We start from the raw sequence: 22684 nt of genomic DNA on the forward strand, positions 1-22684 counted from the left end.
ACAGGCCACCTCCCAGTAAACGAAACAAGCTGTTAATTTCTGACTTTTAAAAGGAATTTCCAGATATGTTGTGTACTTTCACTGGCTGTCTCAGCGATGTATCTATAATGGGTGATTTCAACTTCCATTATAATGATAGTTCAGACAGTCATGCAGGCAAGCTTAAAATAATGTTGGATGAGCATGGTTTTTGCCAGCTGGTGAACAGACTGACACATTGCCATGGCCACATCTTGAACTGGGTTGTCGTGCGTAGTGATGTCAGTCTACTGTCCTGAGATACAGTTATTGACTGTGCAGACCTATCAGACCACCATGCTGTAGTTTGCAAGCTGAAAGTCTCTCGCCCTAAAACATCCAAACGCTTCATCACATCAAGGAACATCAAATCTCTCTCTGGTGATTTTAATGATGAATCAAAGCCTTTAGTCAGTCAATAATGTCAAAAGTGCACTTTCTGAAATTGGAGGCATTAGTCAACGCCTATATCAGAAACCTTAACCAAACACTAGATCGGCATGCTCCACGGGTCACTCGACTTATTCGAGATCGCCCATCAGCTCCTTGGATATCTGATGACGTTCGAAAGCTGCGTCGGCGTCGCAGACGGGCTGAAGAGAAGTGGGGAAAGAGTCATCTAACAGTGCACAGAAACATTTTTATAAATGAAAGGCGCACTACAAAACTTGCGCTTGAAAATGCTAAGAGGGACCATTTCTGTAAAAAAATCACAGGGAGTGTGTCACCGAAGCAACTGTTCTCAGTCACTAATGAATTAATCGGAAAAAGGAAAACTACACTTCTTCCCAACAACTTTCCAAAATCTGATCTTCTACGCTGGACAACTCAATTCTATTAAAGCGCATGGAAATAACATATGGCATAGGTACAGTGTTAGCATGGTTTATATCTGATGTCAGTGGACGTACACGGACAGCTGAAATTGATTTTATGCAGTCCGACCCCAATTCCCTCATGTACGGAGTTCCACAGGGCTCTGTCCTGGGGCCAGTATTATTTACTTTATATGTTCAACCACTCTCAGAGATCATCTCTTCCCATGACACTGAATTTGAGAAATATGCAGACGACACCGAACAGTAAAAAAAATGGTCTTCCACAGGACTTTGATGTGGTCAAACATGGCATCCAATCATGCATTGACGACGTTTTGGAATGGATGCTCAGTAACAAACTGAAATTGAACACTGAAAAATCAGAACTTATGCCAGTTGGTGCACCAAACCGTCTAAAACTCATTCTAGATGAGTCAGCTGTGGTAGGGGAGAGCGATATTCCCTTCCAACCTTGTGTGAAATATCTAGGGGTGCACCTGGATCAATTACTAACTCTCCACAACCACATCACCAGTGTATCACGTACTTGCTTCCTTGAGATGTGCCGACTTGCTTTCATTAGACCATATCTTACTGAAGATGCAGCAACCAGTCTTGTAAGTCGCTTTATCACTTCAAGGTTGGACTATTGCAATTCATTTTTCTTTGGTCTCCCTCTTGACGAGATCGCTCGACTCAAACGAATACAGCACAGTGCCGCTCGTCTCTTGATGAAGAGAAGGAAGCATGATCATGTAACTCCCATGCTGCAGCATCTGCATTGGCTGCCTATTGCATTTCGATGCAAATACATGATTGCAACACTTGTGTTTCGCCATTTTGATGGTTCACTACCGCCATATCTGTCCAGAGAACTTTCTACATGCAAGGCTCCAGGAACTCTCCGTTCTTCTAGTGAGAAACTGTTAAAAGTCCCAAAATACAACTTGCGCCCTCAGTCTGGAATGCTCTTCCAAATGAACTGCGCAATTCCCCTTCTCTAAGTTCATTCAAGACTGGTTTAAAAACATTCCTATTTAAACAGGCTTTCCCTTAATGTGTACTTTTACATCCAATTTTTGTGAGAGAAATGCGCAAAGAGTCCTTTCGGAGATTAGCGCTATATAAATGCTATCCATTATTACTATTATTATTATTAAAAGTAGATACGCAATGTATGACATGTTGTTAAAGAACACATCACCTAAACTCTGGATTTAAAGCTGATGTGGGTAACACATTTCAAACACAAAACAAAAAGTCTTTTAAAAATTTAATTATTTTCAGAATATACAATTTGAACAATCCAAGAAATGCAGACTATTGAAAGTGGTACATATCAAAATCGACATTTGTGGTAACGTAAACCGTAGCAATGAATAATAATTATATATTACTGTTGTAGAGCAGTCTGAGATTTCGTCGATAGGAATTCATTCTGGGAAATAGTAAAGTTGATTTTGTTCATCTCCTGTGAGCTTTTATTTGCAACTGCCAGACTGGCGGTGAAATTGAAGCGCAATTATGACTATTGGATTGTATCTTACGACGACTCTTTAGTGTTTACAGAAATGGTAATAACAATTCGCCCTGTCGAACATTTAAACCAGCATAATGGTCTGAATAATAAAATATTGGAAAATGCAAGTGTCATGTGTTATGATATGTACACTTTTCATGCCAGTGTTTTTTTTAGTTTCGAAATAGTTCATCTTACTAAACAAACTCATTTCCACAACCTTCGTGGACTAAAGCATGTGAACACAGTGTGAAACCGCACGTAATAAACTATGCCATACATTGTTACAAGCGCGTCCAGTCATTTTGACGTTAGGAGCCAAATTCCAAAGGGATTGCCCATTCATGATCAATTTCGGAGTCGATTTAAATATATGTAATATACATTTGGTCGATGGTTATAAATATGAATAGTCATTGTAATCGTTGCCTCGTACAAGATATGGATGGTAATAATAAAAATAATTATAATGTTAACAGAATATGTGAAGCTTGATTTTCCTTTTTATCAACGAAACAAAGGCAATCTTTCAAGGAAAGCAAGAGAAAATCGACAAGTAACCGACGTCAGGCTCAGAGCATATTTCAATAACATGAGTATTTCATTAATATTTCAGTTTTTCACATTTTCTTCAGTCTCCGATGCTGAACATACCATCTGGGCGTCTTGAGCACCATTATACGCTGTACATAGAAACGTTCAATTGTAATTCGAGAATTCAGACGAAGAGTTTGCTTGTATCATATCGGTTAATTGCTTGATATCCAATCTGTGTAAAGTCGTGGAGAAACTAGTCACCAACTCTTATAACTATTACTAGAGAGCAATACGATCCTTTCCGAGAATCAGTCCGGAATTAGAACGGTTGCAAGCCTAGACCAATATGATCGGTTGCACACAGGAGCCCAGGGGTCGTTTGGTCGCCAGGAGTACGTAAAGTCATGTGATACTGAGCCGAACAGAAATGGGCATAGCGTCGGGTTCACCATTATTGCACTCACAGAGACGTTTTATTATGTCTGTGTTGCCTATGCCTTCCTTATAATCCCCACCGTGGTGCCTTCGTACACCAGATACATGTACATAGATCCATTTGGTTCGATAAACGTATGAATAATTATAGTGTTCATATTCATACTGAGAAATACCTTTGCCGTCTAACGAATATTTTGAAGATATTTGTACTGTAGTTCATATCACGTATTTGATCTCAGAGCTGTTATTTCGTCTCAATCTCCTTTCTGTGTCCGGTGTTTTGCTTTTCTCCAAACGTGGCAGTGGGTTACTGACAACAACAAGGCAGTAATTTGTACAGACACATCTGGCAATTGTCCGTTCTGTTCAGTCTGGGGTATATGGCTATAGCAGTGACATTGTGTCAAAAGTCAAAAGATTTGACGCTTTTGTAAACTCTGTTTATATAGTGAGAGCATGGCTCCTAAACACTTATGTCGTTGAAAGGTACAAAATGGCAAACGGGATTCAATAGGCGAGTCAAAAAATGTTTTCTTATCAGTGTTTGAGCCAAAATCTAGTTACTTCTGGGCAAAGTCGTATATACTAGCCTCCACAGGAACATACAACTTTGGTCTGGACAAGAAATTCGAATATAATGGACTTGAATCGTCATGTACACTCGATGTTCCCCAAAGACAAATTGAAGAAGTGATGATGTTATGTTCACACGGCATCAACTAAGTCACTCTGGTCCAGATGCTTATCCAAATACTCAAGGGAAGATTACCTTCCTCTAAAGTCATAGTAAGGATCTTGCCCAGTTGTTCAAATATAATTTAACCAGCCGTTAAGTTTATTTAACCGACTGTTAACTAATGACAGAAGGTTATATTGTTAACTTTTTACAGTATGTTAATGTGCCTTTGAATTATCACCCTCCGGACCGCCGCTAACATTTTAACAGTGTGGAAAACTCGCAAAATGGTGTTCATGGCTATAGTCGTTAGGAGTTAACTGACTGTTTAGATAACCGAGTGCTGAACAACAGGTCCCAGGTATTCTAGAGTCTGAAGGCCGATTTTTAGAATGGTCTGCTTGCTGCAACGCAACGCTAAATACCAGGGCTCCTTTCAGAAAACACTAAGGCGACCTTACGTCACTAAGGTAACCTTGGGGCAATGTTAAAGAATGGGAGTTAAGGTTAACCTTAGTAAAGGTTGCTTCGTGAAAGGGGCCCCAGATTACAAATCCTCTATAGCCGAGACACTTTGTCCTAATCCTTTGTACCATTGATTCAAGAGCTGGGGTCTGTTCGGCAAATTGGTAAATATGGCGTAATCTGATTATACTATGATTTAAACTGTTATAACAAGTCAGTAATCAGATCATGTTCTCGTTCATTGATTGATGGCTGAGTTGCTGCTCAGCAACGGTTTTATTTATATTCCTGTTATGGCTAATTAGTGTACATTTTCTCAATGTATTGATACTGGAACCATTTTATTGCAGATGTTCCATTTGTTTCACCTGATTGTGCCTATATATCGCCGCTGAGTCATTTGTATCTAAAACTGAGCCACGAGTGCCCTGCCAACATCACAGGACGTGAGTCGTCTCGTCACCATGTAGGCATAAATTAGGAATCACATATCACAACAGGGTACGGAGCGCCACAGGAGCATTTGCATCTCGGCTGGGTGGGTCCCAGGAAGACCGACATCAGTGTTTCCCTGCTTTTAGGAGTACACCAGCAATACCACGGTGGGGGACACCAGAATATATTGTAGCCATGTGGGGTCTGGAAGCAGGAGTGCTAACTGACCCTGTTTTAACATTCCTTCAGGGTTAAACAAACATAAATTTCTAGATTAACAAACTCGAGCAACTGTCTAGTAAACAAACAAGAAGGTAAGTAAAAAAGTACATGATTTAAGATTTATATAAAGGATTAGGGTCAAAGGATTATTAGCCAGAACTATCCAGTTTCTCCTAATGGCGGACACTTCTGCATGCTGGACACTTCGTCATGAACACGCCTATATAACTCTGTGCATATACAATCCTAGAGAACAGCGATATCACAGTTTGAGTTGGCTGATTTGGGAACGTCAACATTTCCGGCGAGTATGGGGTGTTCAAGAAACATCACTGGTTTGTATCGGACGTTTCGTGGACATCTGCATCATTGCCGGATACGGGTCGTCTCGGTGATACCAGCATCACAAACGGGTATGTGACATCTCGGGGGTATCTATCATCATTGCCGGATACGGGTCGTCTCGGTGATACCAGCATCACAAACGGGTATGTGACATCTCGGGGGTATCTATCATCATTGCCGGATACGGGTCGTCTCGGTGATACCAGCATCACAAACGGGTATGTGACATCTGGGGGTATCTATCATCATTGCCGGATACGGGTCGTCTCGGTGATACCAGCATCACAAACGGGTATGTGACATCTCGGGGGTATCTATAATGATGTATTGAGGACATTGTCTTTACTTCATCATAAAAATGAGTGATTAAACCGTTCATTCGTCACGCCAAGAACCCATGTTCGATTGTTGGCCAATATGGTGTGCCCGAGCCTAAAACTGTGAAGGTCATTCTTCACCTTATAGCCATATCTCGTTGTCCATTTAAGTTGATAGCATGACTGGACACTCCCCTTTACAATCTCCATCTCCTGTATAGCATTGGGTTGAAACACATGACCTTACTGTTTAGACCTTCTAGTCCATTGCCCAGATATACTCCAGGGCCCCGTTTCACAAAACTCTCGTAAGGCTAAGGTCTCGTAACTTTTCTCGTAGCATTCGTACCTCCTATACTGTAACATAGGAAGCAGGAATGATACGAGAAAACTTACGAGACCTTAGGCTTACGAGAGTTTTGTGAAAGGGGGCCCTGTACCGTAGCAAGAGCGTACCGTTTCATTCCTCCCAGATATATGTAGGAATTATTTTTAATATCGTAACTTTTGACCCACAAGTAAAATACAAATCTCGAACAGTTTCGCTGCAGAGACGTTAAAGTAAGATGCGTCAGTCATAGTAATCAGATTTTGCATACTTACCACATTTGGCTAGATTTATGTGACCCTTGTCTACAGTTGCTACACTGACCACTTGCTCGTGGTTGGCATTCACCTCTCCGTCTGGCCAGTGTAGTTCTATGGACATGGTGTAGACAAGCCAGGCCAGAACAGACCCAACCATCGGACCAACCAGGGGAACCCAGAACCAGTTGTACTCTCGGAATCTGCAACAGATCTAGATGATGTGTGCTTTTGTTTGTTGTGTAATACCCCACTCCGCAATATTCCAGGTATGGACCACTCAATCCGTTGATCAACATCATGAACATTGATCTACGCAGTTTGGACAGTTTGGACCCGATGGCATGTGTCAACCAAAAGAGCGAGCCTGACCATCCGATTCACTTAGTCGCTTCTTACGACAAGCATGGATCTCTGAAAACGGATTCGAACTAAGGTCTTTACGGGTCACGATGTTGTCTAAGGTGTTTTCTACGCACGTAATATTCATGCATATTCAGTGATCTCAAGGGGCCTAGTGGGTATGCATATGATGTTTTTTTTTTAGAAAATTATAATTATGTGCCCAGTTCGGAGCCAGTGTTCATGCTGTCAGCACCACACAGGGTTTCAACTGAATAGTAACATATGAGACCTACATTACGTCGGGATTCCCTCCCACATTATTCTGACATGCCGCTTCTGTGTTGTATTGCTAGCGGACAGATTGTGGTTGTTGAATATGGCAACATAAAACATAGCATTATTTTGTCTTATCTTTTTTTTAAATAAGGAAGCTGCATATGGGTGAATGGAACACAACCGATTCATGTTAATCGCTTACATTTGTCTCTACACTCGTTACCTGCCTCCAGGATCACGAGAAGGAAGAGATATGGGTTGGAAATGGCTTTCAAAAAAGAATCATTGACGTAAGAGGCCAATGAAATGAACGGGGGACCGGAATCGCTGACTTGGCTGATATATGCCACTGTAGCCTAAATGCGTATATCGATGCTCATCATGACAATCACTGGATTATCTGGTCCACACTCGATTATTTACAGGTCGCTGTTGTATAGATGAACCATGACTGACTACACCTGGTCCATTAAACAACAAACAAACACACCTGCTTTCGCAAAGGATCTCACCCTCAAAGCTTCTCACTCGTTACCTGGGTACAAACAAAGTCAGGTCCGAACGAGTCATGCGTTCCTGTTTGACAGGGGTAAGGTAAAAAACTGTCAGAAATAGATACTATAATATCATAATTCAAAATGCAAATTACGTAAAAGTCTCGGATCCCCATCCGGCAACAGCAGTGAACAATCTAGGTCCGAGGTCCCTTGCTGGGTTGATAGCATAGCCGCAGTTGAGGGCGAAGCAGGTTCCTATGCCCACCATGATGGAGCCGAGAGCCACAGGGAGGAAGCCGTCACTGGGGGCCATGTTGCGTCTATCTGTGATGGCCAACACACATCCAAGGAGGATGAATGTCCCAAATACCTGAAGGACAGAATTCTAACGCTGGGAACGGATTAGTTCAACAGTGTTTACTGGCATTACACAGTTATGACGTAATATTCATCCATTAATTTGTCTCATTTTATTCACCTAATGCTGAGTATCAGAAAGTACATAATTCTCACACAGCACTCATATATTCCCCATTCATTTCATTGTGCTCACATACATACCAAGTCTCGGAATTTACACTCAGCACTCGCACAATTCTCACACAACAGTTTCACATATCTCACACTAAAGACTTGGCAGCAACAAAATACTGACACAGTGCTCACACAAATGAACCTAAAATCTAGTTTCACAAAAGTGAATTAGTGGTTTTGTGCCGCTTTCGGCAATATTCCAGCAATATCACGGCGGCTGACCTTGAAAATGGGCTTCAGACATTGTACTAATTTTGGGACCCGAAGCCGGATTTTGTAGAATCCGGTGGGCCCAGTGTGATAACGCTGGAATATTGCTATAAACGACTTAAAACTAAAGAGAGGAAGAAGTGAATTATCATGCGTTTTGATATAAATAGTTCAGTGAAAACGTTTATTTACATGCACCTTAGCTCACCTGGTCGAAGAAGCAGCTTGCAGTAGTCACGAACGGCTGCGGGTATGTGGCGAATATGGCGGCAGTAGCTGTAGGACCCGTGGTCGATCTACGACCTCCGTCGTAATGATTCAGAGCATCTGGTTAAAACAGTAAAAACCCGTGAAGATCAGTGTTAGAAGTGATCTTCAGTAGCCCATGTTTGTGGTAGGAGGCGACTAACGGCCAGGCTCTCAGAATTGGTTGACATATCATCGGTTCATATTTGCGCAGATCGATACTCATGCTCTTGATCACTGAACTGTCTGGTCTGATTATTTGCAGACCGCCGCCATGTAGCTGGAATATTGCTGAGTGTGGTTGTGAAACACCACCACCAAAAAACCCCCAAAAAACAACAACTAAAATAGCAACTGTGTACAGCATAAACCTTAGTGGATATATTCTCACTGCAGACACGGATATCACACCTGGACGTATGTCGTGACCTAAGTACCATTTACAGAACGTTGGCACGTGTGTTGCTCCTTAACTAACGCCTTTCAACACACCGCTTCCCGTGTAAGCCATTTTGTTGTTTGCTGAACATAAATGTTGTTTACCTCCGTACTCAGCAATGTTCCAGTTATATGGCTGTGGTCTGTAAATGATCGAGTTTGGACCTGGCAATCACATGATCAATAGCATGCGCATCCATATACGCAAATGGAATATAACACGTGTCAACCAAGTCAGTAAGCCTGACACCACCCGATTCCACCGTGTAGGTCGTATCGTCCGTGAGAGATGAATAGAACAGCAAACCATACGCATCGTCAGAGGCAACTGCCAGGGTCAGGAGGTCTGGCTTGCTGAGGTGGTTCATGCAGGTTATTGAGCCTCTGCTGTGTAGATCTATACTCATATTATTAATCACTGGATTGTCATGTTCACACATGTTTACTCCGCACATGAATACTGGATATTGCAGAGTGCGGCGTAATGCAACAAATGATGTGTCTCACCGAAATACAGCAGATACTGCACCGCAGCAGCAAAGAAGGACCCTCCAAGGTTAGCTACGGTGTAGAAGGGCCACTTGTACCAGGGGATGACCCCCCTCAGACACAACGCCATGGTGACGGCGGGGTTCAGACATCCCCCTAAAACACACAGGTAGGCACAAAATTGGTCTTCCACGGCAAAACATTACTGGTTTCAATATTTTGGACACAAATTTCACTCTTTTGTCTGACTTAGAGAACAACTAGTTGCCCGAATAATTGGGAAGCTAAGCTTGATCTTTGTCACCCTAAAACCATGTGAACGTCTCTGACAAGGGTCTATTTAATATGAGCATTCTCAAAATAATATAGTCAGTTGTGAACAGTTCTTGGTTGTTTATATCCTCACATACACACACAGAACTTAATCAAGCATCCCCTGTACTTTTGCCACGATAGGTTTTCAACACGTGCTCAAAATTTCTCGTGGGGCCAATCGTGAGTTTTTCGGACCTGCAAGATCCTTTGACTCAAAATGATTGGAATGTATGTTGATTTTATGATGATAACTGCTCATTTAAAAAACTCCCACTGATTGTCATACAAAAGCGTATCTGGCCCTGGAATGCATAATGCTGAGTTATACGTGAAAGTGAACATTCAAGGTTACACCTCTCCGGGGTGTGTGTGTGTGTGTGTGTGTGTGTGTGTGTGTGTGTGTGTGTGTGTGTGTGTGTGTGTGTGTGTGTGTGTGTGTGTGTGTGTGTGTGTGTGTGTGTGTGTGTGTGTGTGTGAGAGTGTGAGTGAGTGTGTGTGTGTGAGTGTGTGTGTGTGTGTGTGTGTGTGTGTGTGTGTCACTCACCTGACACCCCTCCAGACCAGTAGATACCCAGTATGAGAACTTGTCACTCACCTGACACCCCTCCAGACCAGTAGATACCCAGTATGAGAACTTGTCACTCACCTGACACCCCTCCAGACCAGTAGATACCCAGTATGAGAACTTGTCACTCACCTGACACCCCTCCAGGCCAGTAGATACCCAGTATGAGAACTTGTCACTCACCTGACACCCCTCCAGGCCAGTAGATACCCAGTATGAGAACTTGTCACTCACCTGACACCCCTCCAGACCAGTAGATACCCAGTATGAGAACTTGTCACTCACCTGACACCCCTCCAGGCCAGTAGATACCCAGTATGAGAACTTGTCACTCACCTGACACCCCTCCAGGCCAGTAGATACCCAGTATGAGAACTTGTCACTCACCTGACACCCCTCCAGGCCAGTAGATACCCAGTATGAGAACTTGTCACTCACCTGACACCCCTCCAGACCAGTAGATACCCAGTATGAGAACTTGTCACTCACCTGACACCCCTCCAGACCAGTAGATACCGAGTGTGAGACCTTGTCACTCACCTGACACCAATCCAGACCAGTAAATACCCAGTATGAGAACTTGTCACTCACCTGACACCCCTCCAGACCAGTAGATACCGAGTGTGAGACCTTGTCACTCACCTGACACCCCTCCAGACCAGTAGATACCCAGTATGAGAACTTGTCACTCACCTGACACCCCTCCAGACCAGTAGATACCCAGTATGAGAACTTGTCACTCACCTGACACCCCTCCAGACCAGTAGATACCCAGTATGAGAACTTGTCACTCACCTGACACCCCTCCAGGCCAGTAGATACCCAGTATGAGAACTTGTCACTCACCTGACACCCCTCCAGGCCAGTAGATACCCAGTATGAGAACTTGTCACTCACCTGACACCCCTCCAGACCAGTAGATACCCAGTATGAGAACTTGTCACTCACCTGACACCCCTCCAGACCAGTAGATACCCAGTATGAGAACTTGTCACTCACCTGACACCCCTCCAGACCAGTAGATACCCAGTATGAGAACTTGTCACTCACCTGACACCCCTCCAGGCCAGTAGATACCCAGTATGAGAACTTGTCACTCACCTGACACCCCTCCAGGCCAGTAGATACCCAGTATGAGAACTTGTCACTCACCTGACACCCCTCCAGACCAGTAGATACCCAGTATGAGAACTTGTCACTCACCTGACACCCCTCCAGGCCAGTAGATACCCAGTATGAGAACTTGTCACTCACCTGACACCCCTCCAGACCAGTAGATACCCAGTATGAGAACTTGTCACTCACCTGACACCCCTCCAGGCCAGTAGATACCCAGTATGAGAACTTGTCACTCACCTGACACCCCTCCAGACCAGTAGATACCCAGTATGAGAACTTGTCACTCACCTGACACCCCTCCAGGCCAGTAGATACCCAGTATGAGAACTTGTCACTCACCTGACACCCCTCCAGGCCAGTAGATACCCAGTATGAGAACTTGTTACTCACCTGACACCCCTCCAGACCAGTAGATACCCAGTATGAGAACTTGTCACTCACCTGACACCCCTCCAGGCCAGTAGATACCCAGTATGAGAACTTGTCACTCACCTGACACCCCTCCAGACCAGTAGATACCCAGTATGAGAACTTGTCACTCACCTGACACCCCTCCAGGCCAGTAGATACCCAGTATGAGAACTTGTCACTCACCTGACACCCCTCCAGACCAGTAGATACCCAGTATGAGAACTTGTCACTCACCTGACACCCCTCCAGACCAGTAGATACCCAGTATGAGAACTTGTCACTCACCTGACACCCCTCCAGACCAGTAGATACCCAGTATGAGAACTTGTCACTCACCTGACACCCCTCCAGACCAGTAGATTCCGAGTGTGAGACCTTGTCACTCACCTGACACCCCTCCAGACCAGTAGATACCCAGTATGAGAACTTGTCACTCACCTGACACCCCTCCAGACCAGTAGATACCCAGTATGAGAACTTGTCACTCACCTGACACCCCTCCAGACCAGTAGATACCCAGTATGAGAACTTGTCACTCACCTGACACCCCTCCAGACCAGTAGATACCCAGTATGAGAACTTGTCACTCACCTGACACCCCTCCAGAGATACCCAGTATGAGAACTTGTCACTCACCTGACACCCCTCCAGGCCAGTAGATACCCAGTATGAGAGCTTGTCACACACCTGACACCCCTCCAGACCAGTAGATACCCAGTATGAGACCTTGTCACTCACCTGACACCCCTCCAGGCCTGTAGATACCCAGTATGAGAACTTGTCACTCACCTGACACCCCTCCAGACCAGTAGATACCCAGTATGAGAACTTGTCACTCACCTGACACCCCTCCAGGCCAGTAGATACCCAGTATGAGAACTTGTCACTCACCTGACACCCCTCCAGACCAGTAGATACCCAGTATGAGAACTTGTCACTCACCTGACACCCCTCCAGGCCAGTAGATACCCAGTATGAGAACTTGTCACTCACCTGACACCCCTCCAGACCAGTAGATACCCAGTATGAGAACTTGTCACTCACCTGACACCCCTCCAGACCAGTAGATACCCAGTATGAGAACTTGTCACTCACCTGACACCCCTCCAGACCAGTAGATACCCAGTATGAGAACTTGTCACTCACCTGACACCCCTCCAGAGATACCCAGTATGAGAACTTGTCACTCACCTGACACCCCTCCAGGCCAGTAGATACCCAGTATGAGAGCTTGTCACACACCTGACACCCCTCCAGACCAGTAGATACCCAGTATGAGACCTTGTCACTCACCTGACACCCCTCCAGGCCTGTAGATACCCAGTATGAGAACTTGTCACTCACCTGACACCCCTCCAGGCCAGTAGATACCCAGTATGAGAACTTGTCACTCACCTGACACCCCTCCAGGCCAGTAGATACCCAGTATGAGAACTTGTCACTCACCTGACACCCCTCCAGACCAGTAGATACCCAGTATGAGAACTTGTTACTCACCTGACACCCCTCCAGACCAGTAGATACCCAGTATGAGAACTTGTCACTCACCTGACACCCCTCCAGGCCTGTAGATACCCAGTATGAGAACTTGTCACTCACCTGACACCCCTCCAGACCAGTAGATACCCAGTATGAGAACTTGTCACTCACCTGACACCCCTCCAGACCAGTAGATACCCAGTATGAGAACTTGTCACTCACCTGACACCCCTCCAGACCAGTAGATACCCAGTATGAGAACTTGTCACTCACCTGACACCCCTCCAGGCCAGTAGATACCCAGTATGAGAACTTGTCACTCACCTGACACCCCTCCAGACCTGTAGATACCCAGTATGAGAACTTGTCACTCACCTGACACCCCTCCAGACTAGTAGATATCCAGTATGAGAACTTGTCACTCACCTGACACCCCTCCAGACTAGTAGATACCCAGTATGAGAACTTGTCACTCACCTGACACCCCTCCAGGCCAGTAGATACCCAGTATGAGAACTTGTCACTCACCTGACACCCCTCCAGGCCAGTAGATACCCAGTATGAGAACTTGTCACTCACCTGACACCCCTCCAGACCAGTAGATACCCAGTATGAGAACTTGTCACTCACCTGACACCCCTCCAGGCCAGTAGATACCCAGTATGAGAACTTGTCACTCACCTGACACCCCTCCAGACCAGTAGATACCCAGTATGAGACCTTGTCACTCACCTGACACCCCTCCAGGCCAGTAGATACCCAGTATGAGAACTTGTCACTCACCTGACACCCCTCCAGACCAGTAGATACCCAGTATGAGAACTTGTCACTCACCTGACACCCCTCCAGGCCAGTAGATACCCAGTATGAGAACTTGTCACTCACCTGACACCCCTCCAGGCCAGTAGATACCCAGTATGAGAACTTGTCACTCACCTGACACCCCTCCAGACCAGTAGATACCCAGTATGAGACCTTGTCACTCACCTGACACCCCTCCAGACCAGTAGATACCCAGTATGAGAACTTGTCACTCACCTGACACCCCTCCAGACCAGTAGATACCCAGTATGAGAACTTGTCACTCACCTGACACCCCTCCAGACCAGTAGATACCCAGTATGAGAATGTGAGACCTTGTCACTCACCTGACACCCCTCCAGACCAGTAGATACCGAGTGTGAGACCTTGTCACTCACCTGACACCCCTCCAGACCAGTAGATACCGAGTGTGAGACCTTGTCACTCACCTGACACCCCTCCAGACCAGTAGATACCCAGTATGAGAACTTGTCACTCACCTGACACCCCTCCAGACCAGTAGATACCCAGTATGAGAACTTGTCACTCACCTGACACCCCTCCAGGCCAGTAGATACCCAGTATGAGAACTTGTCACTCACCTGACACCCCTCCAGGCCAGTAGATACCCAGTATGAGAACTTGTCACTCACCTGACACCCCTCCAGACCAGTAGATACCCAGTATGAGAACTTGTCACTCACCTGACACCCCTCCAGGCCAGTAGATACCCAGTATGAGACCTTGTCACTCACCTGACACCCCTCCAGACCAGTAGATACCCAGTATGAGACCTTGTCACTCACCTGACACCCCTCCAGACCAGTAGATACCCAGTATGAGAACTTGTCACTCACCTGACACCCCTCCAGACCAGTAGATACCCAGTATGAGAACTTGTCACTCACCTGACACCCCTCCAGGCCAGTAGATACCCAGTATGAGAACTTGTCACTCACCTGACACCCCTCCAGGCCAGTAGATACCCAGTATGAGAACTTGTCACTCACCTGACACCCCTCCAGGCCAGTAGATACCCAGTATGAGACCTTGTCACTCACCTGACACCCCTCCAGACCAGTAGATACCCAGTATGAGAACTTGTCACTCACCTGACACCCCTCCAGACCAGTAGATACCCAGTATGAGAACTTGTCACTCACCTGACACCCCTCCAGACCAGTAGATACCCAGTATGAGAACTTGTCACTCACCTGACACCCCTCCAGACCAGTAGATACCCAGTATGAGAACTTGTCACTCACCTGACACCCCTCCAGACCAGTAGATACCCAGTATGAGAACTTGTCACTCACCTGACACCCCTCCAGACCAGTAGATACCCAGTATGAGAACTTGTCACTCACCTGACACCCCTCCAGACCAGTAGATACCCAGTATGAGAACTTGTCACTCACCTGACACCCCTCCAGACCAGTAGATACCCAGTATGAGAACTTGTCACTCACCTGACACCCCTCCAGACCAGTAGATACCCAGTATGAGAACTTGTCACTCACCTGACACCCCTCCAGACCAGTAGATACCCAGTATGAGAACTTGTCACTCACCTGACACCCCTCCAGACCAGTAGATACCCAGTATGAGAACTTGTCACTCACCTGACACCCCTCCAGACCAGTAGATACCCAGTGTGAGAACTTGTCACTCACCGGACACCCCTCCAGACCAGTAGATACCCAGTATGAGAACTTGTCACTCACCTGACACCCCTCCAGACCAGTAGATACCCAGTATGAGAACTTGTCACTCACCTGACACCCCTCCAGGCCAGTAGATACCCAGTATGAGAACTTGTCACTCACCTGACACCCCTCCAGACCAGTAGATACCCAGTATGAGAACTTGTCACTCACCTGACACCCCTCCAGACCAGTAGATACCCAGTATGAGAACTTGTCACTCACCTGACACCCCTCCAGACCAGTAGATACCCAGTATGAGAACTTGTCACTCACCTGACACCCCTCCAGACCAGTAGATACCCAGTATGAGAACTTGTCACTCACCTGACACCCCTCCAGACCAGTAGATACCCAGTATGAGAACTTGTCACTCACCTGACACCCCTCCAGACCAGTAGATACCCAGTATGAGAACTTGTCACTCACCTGACACCCCTCCAGACCAGTAGATACCCAGTGTGAGAACTTGTCACTCACCGGACACCCCTCCAGACCAGTAGATACCCAGTATGAGAACTTGTCACTCACCTGACACCCCTCCAGACCAGTAGATACCGAGTGTGAGGCCCAAGCCCCCTGCGAAGCTCACGGACAGGTAACTGGATAGCCCCTGACCACTGAGGACACACTGGGCCCCTGACGCTATTGAGAAGGTCTTTAACAGCAAGGCAGAGAAAACAAAATACAGATACATGTTACAGTGGAGGACTCCAGTTGTTCGGCTATAACTTCAAGTATTCCTTACAATGTAGTAGAGGAAAACCAAGACGTAATGTCATCTTCCAAGAGTGCAATTTCCCCAAGGATTTTGACAGAGTACAATAAAGAGGGAACGTGAACATTTGAGAGTTTATTTAATAAAATCCTGTACTCAAGTTTCACTAAAGTTTTATACCTACAAATATGTTAACTGCAAGGCAGAAGAATAGCTTCAACCGAAAGTTTCAAACCAGCAGTACTCGTGTCCACATACCCTAATGTTTGAAGTTTCGTAAAGGTTTTCGTATTGATTGATCTGATAGCAGATCCTGATAAAACATATACGTTTTGATGTTAAAACACAAGGAAGGAACATCTCCAAAGACACAATGTCTTCATGTCTCTGTGTGAAAAACAACACACTACAAGTTTGAATGTTTTAAAAACAGGTACAAACACTGCTTTCTCATGTCAAAAATTCCTGATCTTATTTTATGTTTAAAACGATCAGTCATAAACAAAAAGAAATGACATTGAACTTACATAAACATGGACCATCGTGATCACAAAGTACTTACCACGAGGATGAATGTCCCCCAAAATTCAGCAATGATCTGTCTAGCAAGTTCATTTTTTATCTGCAACGTTTTCTTCAAATTCATCATACTGCAGTCGATATTGAATACGGAAATAAACAGAGGAAGTCGATGTCACGTATGGATGATGACTGTGAACATTGTATGCCGTCCCTCACACCGTGGTTGTAGCTGGATGTGGCCACTATATGAATGCTCTGATGTAATAGAGATCATCCCCTGCGCCATATATCATACAGAGCTGTCTGTGAACTCTTAAATAGCTGGATTATTGAAGGCGCGTCAGCGCCAACAGTTCAATGATATGCTAATTAACAATGATTTTCTGTCACTTGTGCTTTGTAATTAAACCTTCTGTTGTTTATGGGTGATATTTGGATGGCAGGTTTACTTTGTCGAACAGACAGTTAATAATGTGTGATTGAGAGATGAATTGAGTGATTGAGAGAGAGTGAAGTAGAGAGTAGAGAGTGCCTTTGAGGTTACTAGGGTGGAGAGGGAAGGGGTGGATGAGGGAAGGGGTGGATGAGGGCGTCATGGTATTGTTCAAGATGTTGACGGAAATCATAGTAATCTCATAGGTATATATACTGGTCGCAGTTCTGACCATAGAGTATATAGATATTAGAGATAGAAAGGTCATAGCGCTGTCCAGGACTCGCACTGTCTGTTACTTTATGCAGAGCGGTAAATTGTTTGTATCCTGTTAGGCAAGATATTAAAATATCTCATTTCCGCGACCCGTGTAGATCCGAGGTAGAATTGGTCTTCAGCAACCTATGCATGCCATTAAAGGCGGCTACTGTCGTAAAAGGCGACTGACGGGATCGGGTGGCCAGGTTCTCTGACTTTGTTGACACGTAATCGGTTCCCAGTTGCGCAGATCGATGCTCACTCTGTTGATCACTGGATTGTTTGGTCCAGACTCGATTATTTACAGACCGCCGTCACATAGCTGGAACATTTCTGAATGTGGTGTAAAACTCACTCACTCAGTTCTATATTTTAACATTCTTTACACAAGAAAAATGCAACTTTGACTCTCAAAATGTGCACACTTCTAAGTTTGATTTTCTGTAGGAGAAAATGTGTAAAACTCTATAGCCACAGAGATCACTAGGTTTGGAACATAAAATAAAATAAAAGGTAAAAACATTATCCGCCCCTAATTCTTTTTAAAAAAGTGATAAGAAACAAGAGTTACTTTTCTATGTGGCCTCGTGAATATAGATATAATTTGTTCTCCGCCGCGTACCGGCTATAATATGTAAGCTTTCTGTTGTAATGAGAAACATGGCTGTGAACACGAGTGGTTTGAGGTTGTGAACTGCATGGCCCTTTCACGGACGAAAACAGATGAAGGAAAACCACGAAACATTGACGCCACAGGCAATGTCCCCAGTGTGACCTGAACAAATATATGAGGTCACTCCGGGGACGTTGCCTGTGGCGTATGCAATAAAAGTGACATAGTCGTGACATGACAAGTATGAGTGTAAGAGAGTTATCCATGAATATCAATAACAGCAACCAGGTGATACAGCGTGATTGTCCTTATGTCCTTATGGGGACCCGGGAAGGTCTACCCGGGGTAGACTAGGCCTTCAGCAATCCATTCTTGCCATTAAATGCGACTATGCCTCTCGTAAGATGACGTCATCGGTTCCCAATCGATGCTCATGCTGTTGATCACTGTATTGTCTGGTCCAGACTCGATTATTTACAGACTTCATGTAGCTGGAATATTGCTGAGTGCGGCGTAAAACTAAACTCACTCATTCCTAAAGGGGGAGATATCCACAGCAACTGACAATAGTATAGAATAGTGTTAACGTGAATAAATGTCTTAGAGGTTATCAAAATATGGTCGACATTATGCCGACCTGTCTTTACACATGAACATGCAGGGGCGGACATCCGATAGTGAGAGATGCATGAAAATGAGACGGGTTATTTTTTAAAAGAATCTAGCAAATAATGCTAATCTAAATGTGTACACTGCTCAATACACTGTTCGATGTCACTTCAGTGTTACATTTTGCTGATGTATTAAGCCGTACTCGCTGACCAGGCCTTCAAGCAGACCCTTCATTCACGGACGTCTAAACACATGTGCACGGCGGGTAGTTCCCCCGGGCTCCCACGAATACTTCGGAACTGTATATGTGGTGACTTATTGATCGGTTTGAACAGGTAAGGGTCCGATGCATTGCATTGCTCCCGGGCCTATGATACCGATTTATATATCCGAGACTGAACCTGTTAACCCAGGGACTGACATTGTGAGCATTGTCCCGGGACCAACCTAGCCACGTGACCCTCCAAGCCAGTGTAGACGATTCTTAGCAACAGCAGACTGCTGGTAATATCTTCATCTTCTAACCCAGCTAATGACGGGCAACACACACGGCGGTCTCAAAAGCGTATAACTGACATAGCTGAAAATCGTCAGAGGCAAAACACACAAACCAAATGGAGTTGCCCCCCTTATAATGTACAATAATGACAAGGAAACGTCTTGTATTGTGGAGTGAGTGAGTGAGTTTAGTTTTACACCGCATTTAGCAATACCCCAGCCATATGGCGGCGGTCTGTATATAATCGAACCTTGACCAGACAATCCAGTGACCAACAACATGAGCATCGATCTTCTCAATCGGGAACCGATGACATGTGTCAACCAAGTCAGCGAGTCTGACCACCGATCCTGTTACTCGCCTCTTACGACAAGAATAGTCGCCTTTTCTGGCAAGCATGGGTTGCTGAAGGCCTATTCTACCCCGGGACCTACACAGGTCTCTTATATTCTGGAAGAGTTATGTGGAGTTTGCGTTAATAACCAAATCCTCACTACAATTTCCTCATCGTTATACTGATGAAATAGGTGTTGATACGAGGTGATGTCCTACAGTGTAATATATGTGATCTCATCTTAGGCAAGTGAGTTATTCAAAATTGTCCCTAATCACCCAGCAGAAAATGGGTACCTGGTGGTATAAGACTGGTGACTGTCACAAGCAGGATGGATTATCCAGGGTAATAATTTGCTTTTTTGATGGGGCAACGAGCACTCACCTAGTGAATGCAGTCTATGCACATATCATCATCATATTCTAAGCACCTTCTTTGAGATTGGCATAGATATGCAACATGGTTTAAGATCAGATTGGTCAAGTGGACAATCTAACAATCAACAAATGGATGAATACATCATTGTATATCATTTAAGCTCCAATAAGCTGTATCTACCATTTCTACCATACAAGCTTACTATGACTACGCAAACAACACATTTCACACCATACATTTTCACTATCAGTACATTTTCACTATCAGTAATATGAGGTATTACTAATAACATGAAAATTCTTTTATTTCATATCCATCATTTATCAAGTTTTAACAGAGTAATATATATGTAGACACAGTGTTCTTTTAAATGTGCTCTGTCAACTCCTGAAGTCAACCTGACATTAACTCCACAGACCCTTGTGTTGTTGCTTAAATATATCCAAGTAACTGAACATTTCAAGTTTCAGGAATACACTAACTTGAATATCATGTATAAGGTTGTATAGAACATTTCTGCAATCAAGCTGACTTGGAAATACTTGAGGAACGGCACTAGTGTTACGGCACTAGGAAAGTCAATAGCTTATGAAGGGAAAATTTTAACCTGCCATAATATACTGTCCTTACCCCTTGGATGTCTGGTTTGTAGTTACTCATCAGATGGTAACAATACTCTGATAAGCATCTGCAACATGACAACTCCCTGACATCATAAATACAGACTGAACTAAGTAAGGCTGCATGAAAAAAGATAAGAAATGTTTCTTGGGCATATCTTTTTAAAAAATGAAAAGGGCAGCAGGGCTTCTTTAAACATTTGTGCCAGAAAAAAAAGCAATGAGGGCGGAACACACTTTTTTCTCTCAGAAATACAGCTTTGAAAGTGTATAAGCATGTGTTAATCAGTGGTAGATTCAGTCACACTCGTTCTTATGATCAAAATTATTTTTCTAAATGGCAACAAAAAATTGTTATGCGCACAAATAAAAGTGAAGGGTTGATGCCCGAGAAACATTTCACCTTTTTTATTTAGCCTATGGGATCAGGAATATGTTGGGGATATTTTCTGTTGTGGAATCTGTTCACAATTTAATAAAAATAGCCATAAAAACATCCATATCCCTAATTTTATTGTGAACATGTGGTATTTATATAAAAAGACAAACAGTTTCTTCCTTCAGTGGCTGAAATGCATTGGTCTTCATCACTCCCATGTTCAGTTCGGCACTGAACCATTATCATGGATGAATCTGACACAATCAACCTCCAACAAAATACATGTGATTAGACCCAAATATAGATAACAACTGTTCAAATTCAAGCAACATAATAAATATATGACTTTCAACATATTCTACTTTTGAAGATGAAGATACTGGTAAGAACTAGTCTTCAGCCTTCCATGCTTCTAAGGGACTAACAGGGTAAGGTGGTCAGGCTTGATGACTTGGTTGATGCTGATTATGCTATCCTTATTGTATAGTCTGATGCTCCTAAATGACAATCACTGGATTGCCTGGTCCGGGCTTGATTATTTACAGACTGTTGTCAAATAGCTGGAAAACTAATGTGGGCAGTGTCAAACAATAAATAAACAACATTCTATATTCCAAGCTTGCTATCTTCAGTGACGAGGATCACAAGTACAGGATGTACACTCCCACAACATGATATGACTCTTGGCAACTATACCTGTCTGGAATGGAGCAGGCCTTCCCTGTGACAAGCAAAGGTTTGACCACTTGGCCACATGCTAATAACTAGTATTATATCAGTTCACCAAAGAATTAGTGAATCACCATAATTTGTGCTTCCAGATTGTTATTATATCTTTATATCTAAAGGTCAAATATTAATATCAAACATCACATGTTCAAGGCATGGAATAAGATATCAGAATGAAAATGAAATACAAGTCTTGTATTATACAAAAACCTAAACTAAACGGAAGCTAAAATCTGAAGTTACTGATGCTATAACATCTGTGATATAGCTGTTCTTGGACTAAGTAAACATTCTTACATGTCTCCAGATAATCTCCTGAGTAACACAGGCTTTACTTGCAGTCACGATTCACATCACTGACATTGGGCTTGATATATTCTCTAGGTGCTCTATATCTTTCATTGAAATCGACGGAACCTCTTACATCTTATTACACCAATGAGTAGACACTTTTGAGAAATGTCCTGAAACGTATGTTTTAAGATGATATCTTGTTTGTATTGGTTTGTGACTGACCCTAGACATGTTGCATAAAGTCACACTAGTGATGTACATGTGACTTACCAAGTAGAGTGACGCAACCCCTTTGTAATTTTAACAGTTCATGTTGTGTGATGCCTGCATTCAACATATTCAATTAGTTAACAAAGATCAATAAAGAAATACTGTTAAATATGAAACAAGTGAAAAACCTACATTCTGTAATTACAACCCTTTTGGGGATTTTCATTTTTTTATGTGCATTGATGCACATGAAGCTCAAATGATTTATTCTTCTACCGTTAA

General features: G+C 44.0%; 1 protein-coding gene across 1 annotated transcript; it reads right to left on the minus strand.

Annotated features, from left to right (window-relative positions):
* Positions 1–539: 539 nt before the first annotated feature.
* LOC137278740 (aquaporin-9-like) lies at positions 540–17260 on the minus strand. Its single transcript, XM_067811254.1, has 8 exons — positions 17084–17260; positions 16335–16461; positions 9429–9566; positions 8446–8564; positions 7646–7863; positions 6394–6578; positions 3010–3038; positions 540–611 (listed from the first exon to the last, which is right to left on the minus strand). Exons 1-8 carry the CDS (start codon positions 17168–17170, stop codon positions 540–542), a joined length of 975 nt encoding a protein of 324 aa, XP_067667355.1. The 5' UTR covers positions 17171–17260.
* Positions 17261–22684: the final 5424 nt, after the last annotated feature.

This window comes from Haliotis asinina, chromosome 3 (assembly GCF_037392515.1).
Source record: "Haliotis asinina isolate JCU_RB_2024 chromosome 3, JCU_Hal_asi_v2, whole genome shotgun sequence".
Lineage (NCBI taxonomy): Eukaryota > Metazoa > Mollusca > Gastropoda > Lepetellida > Haliotidae > Haliotis > Haliotis asinina.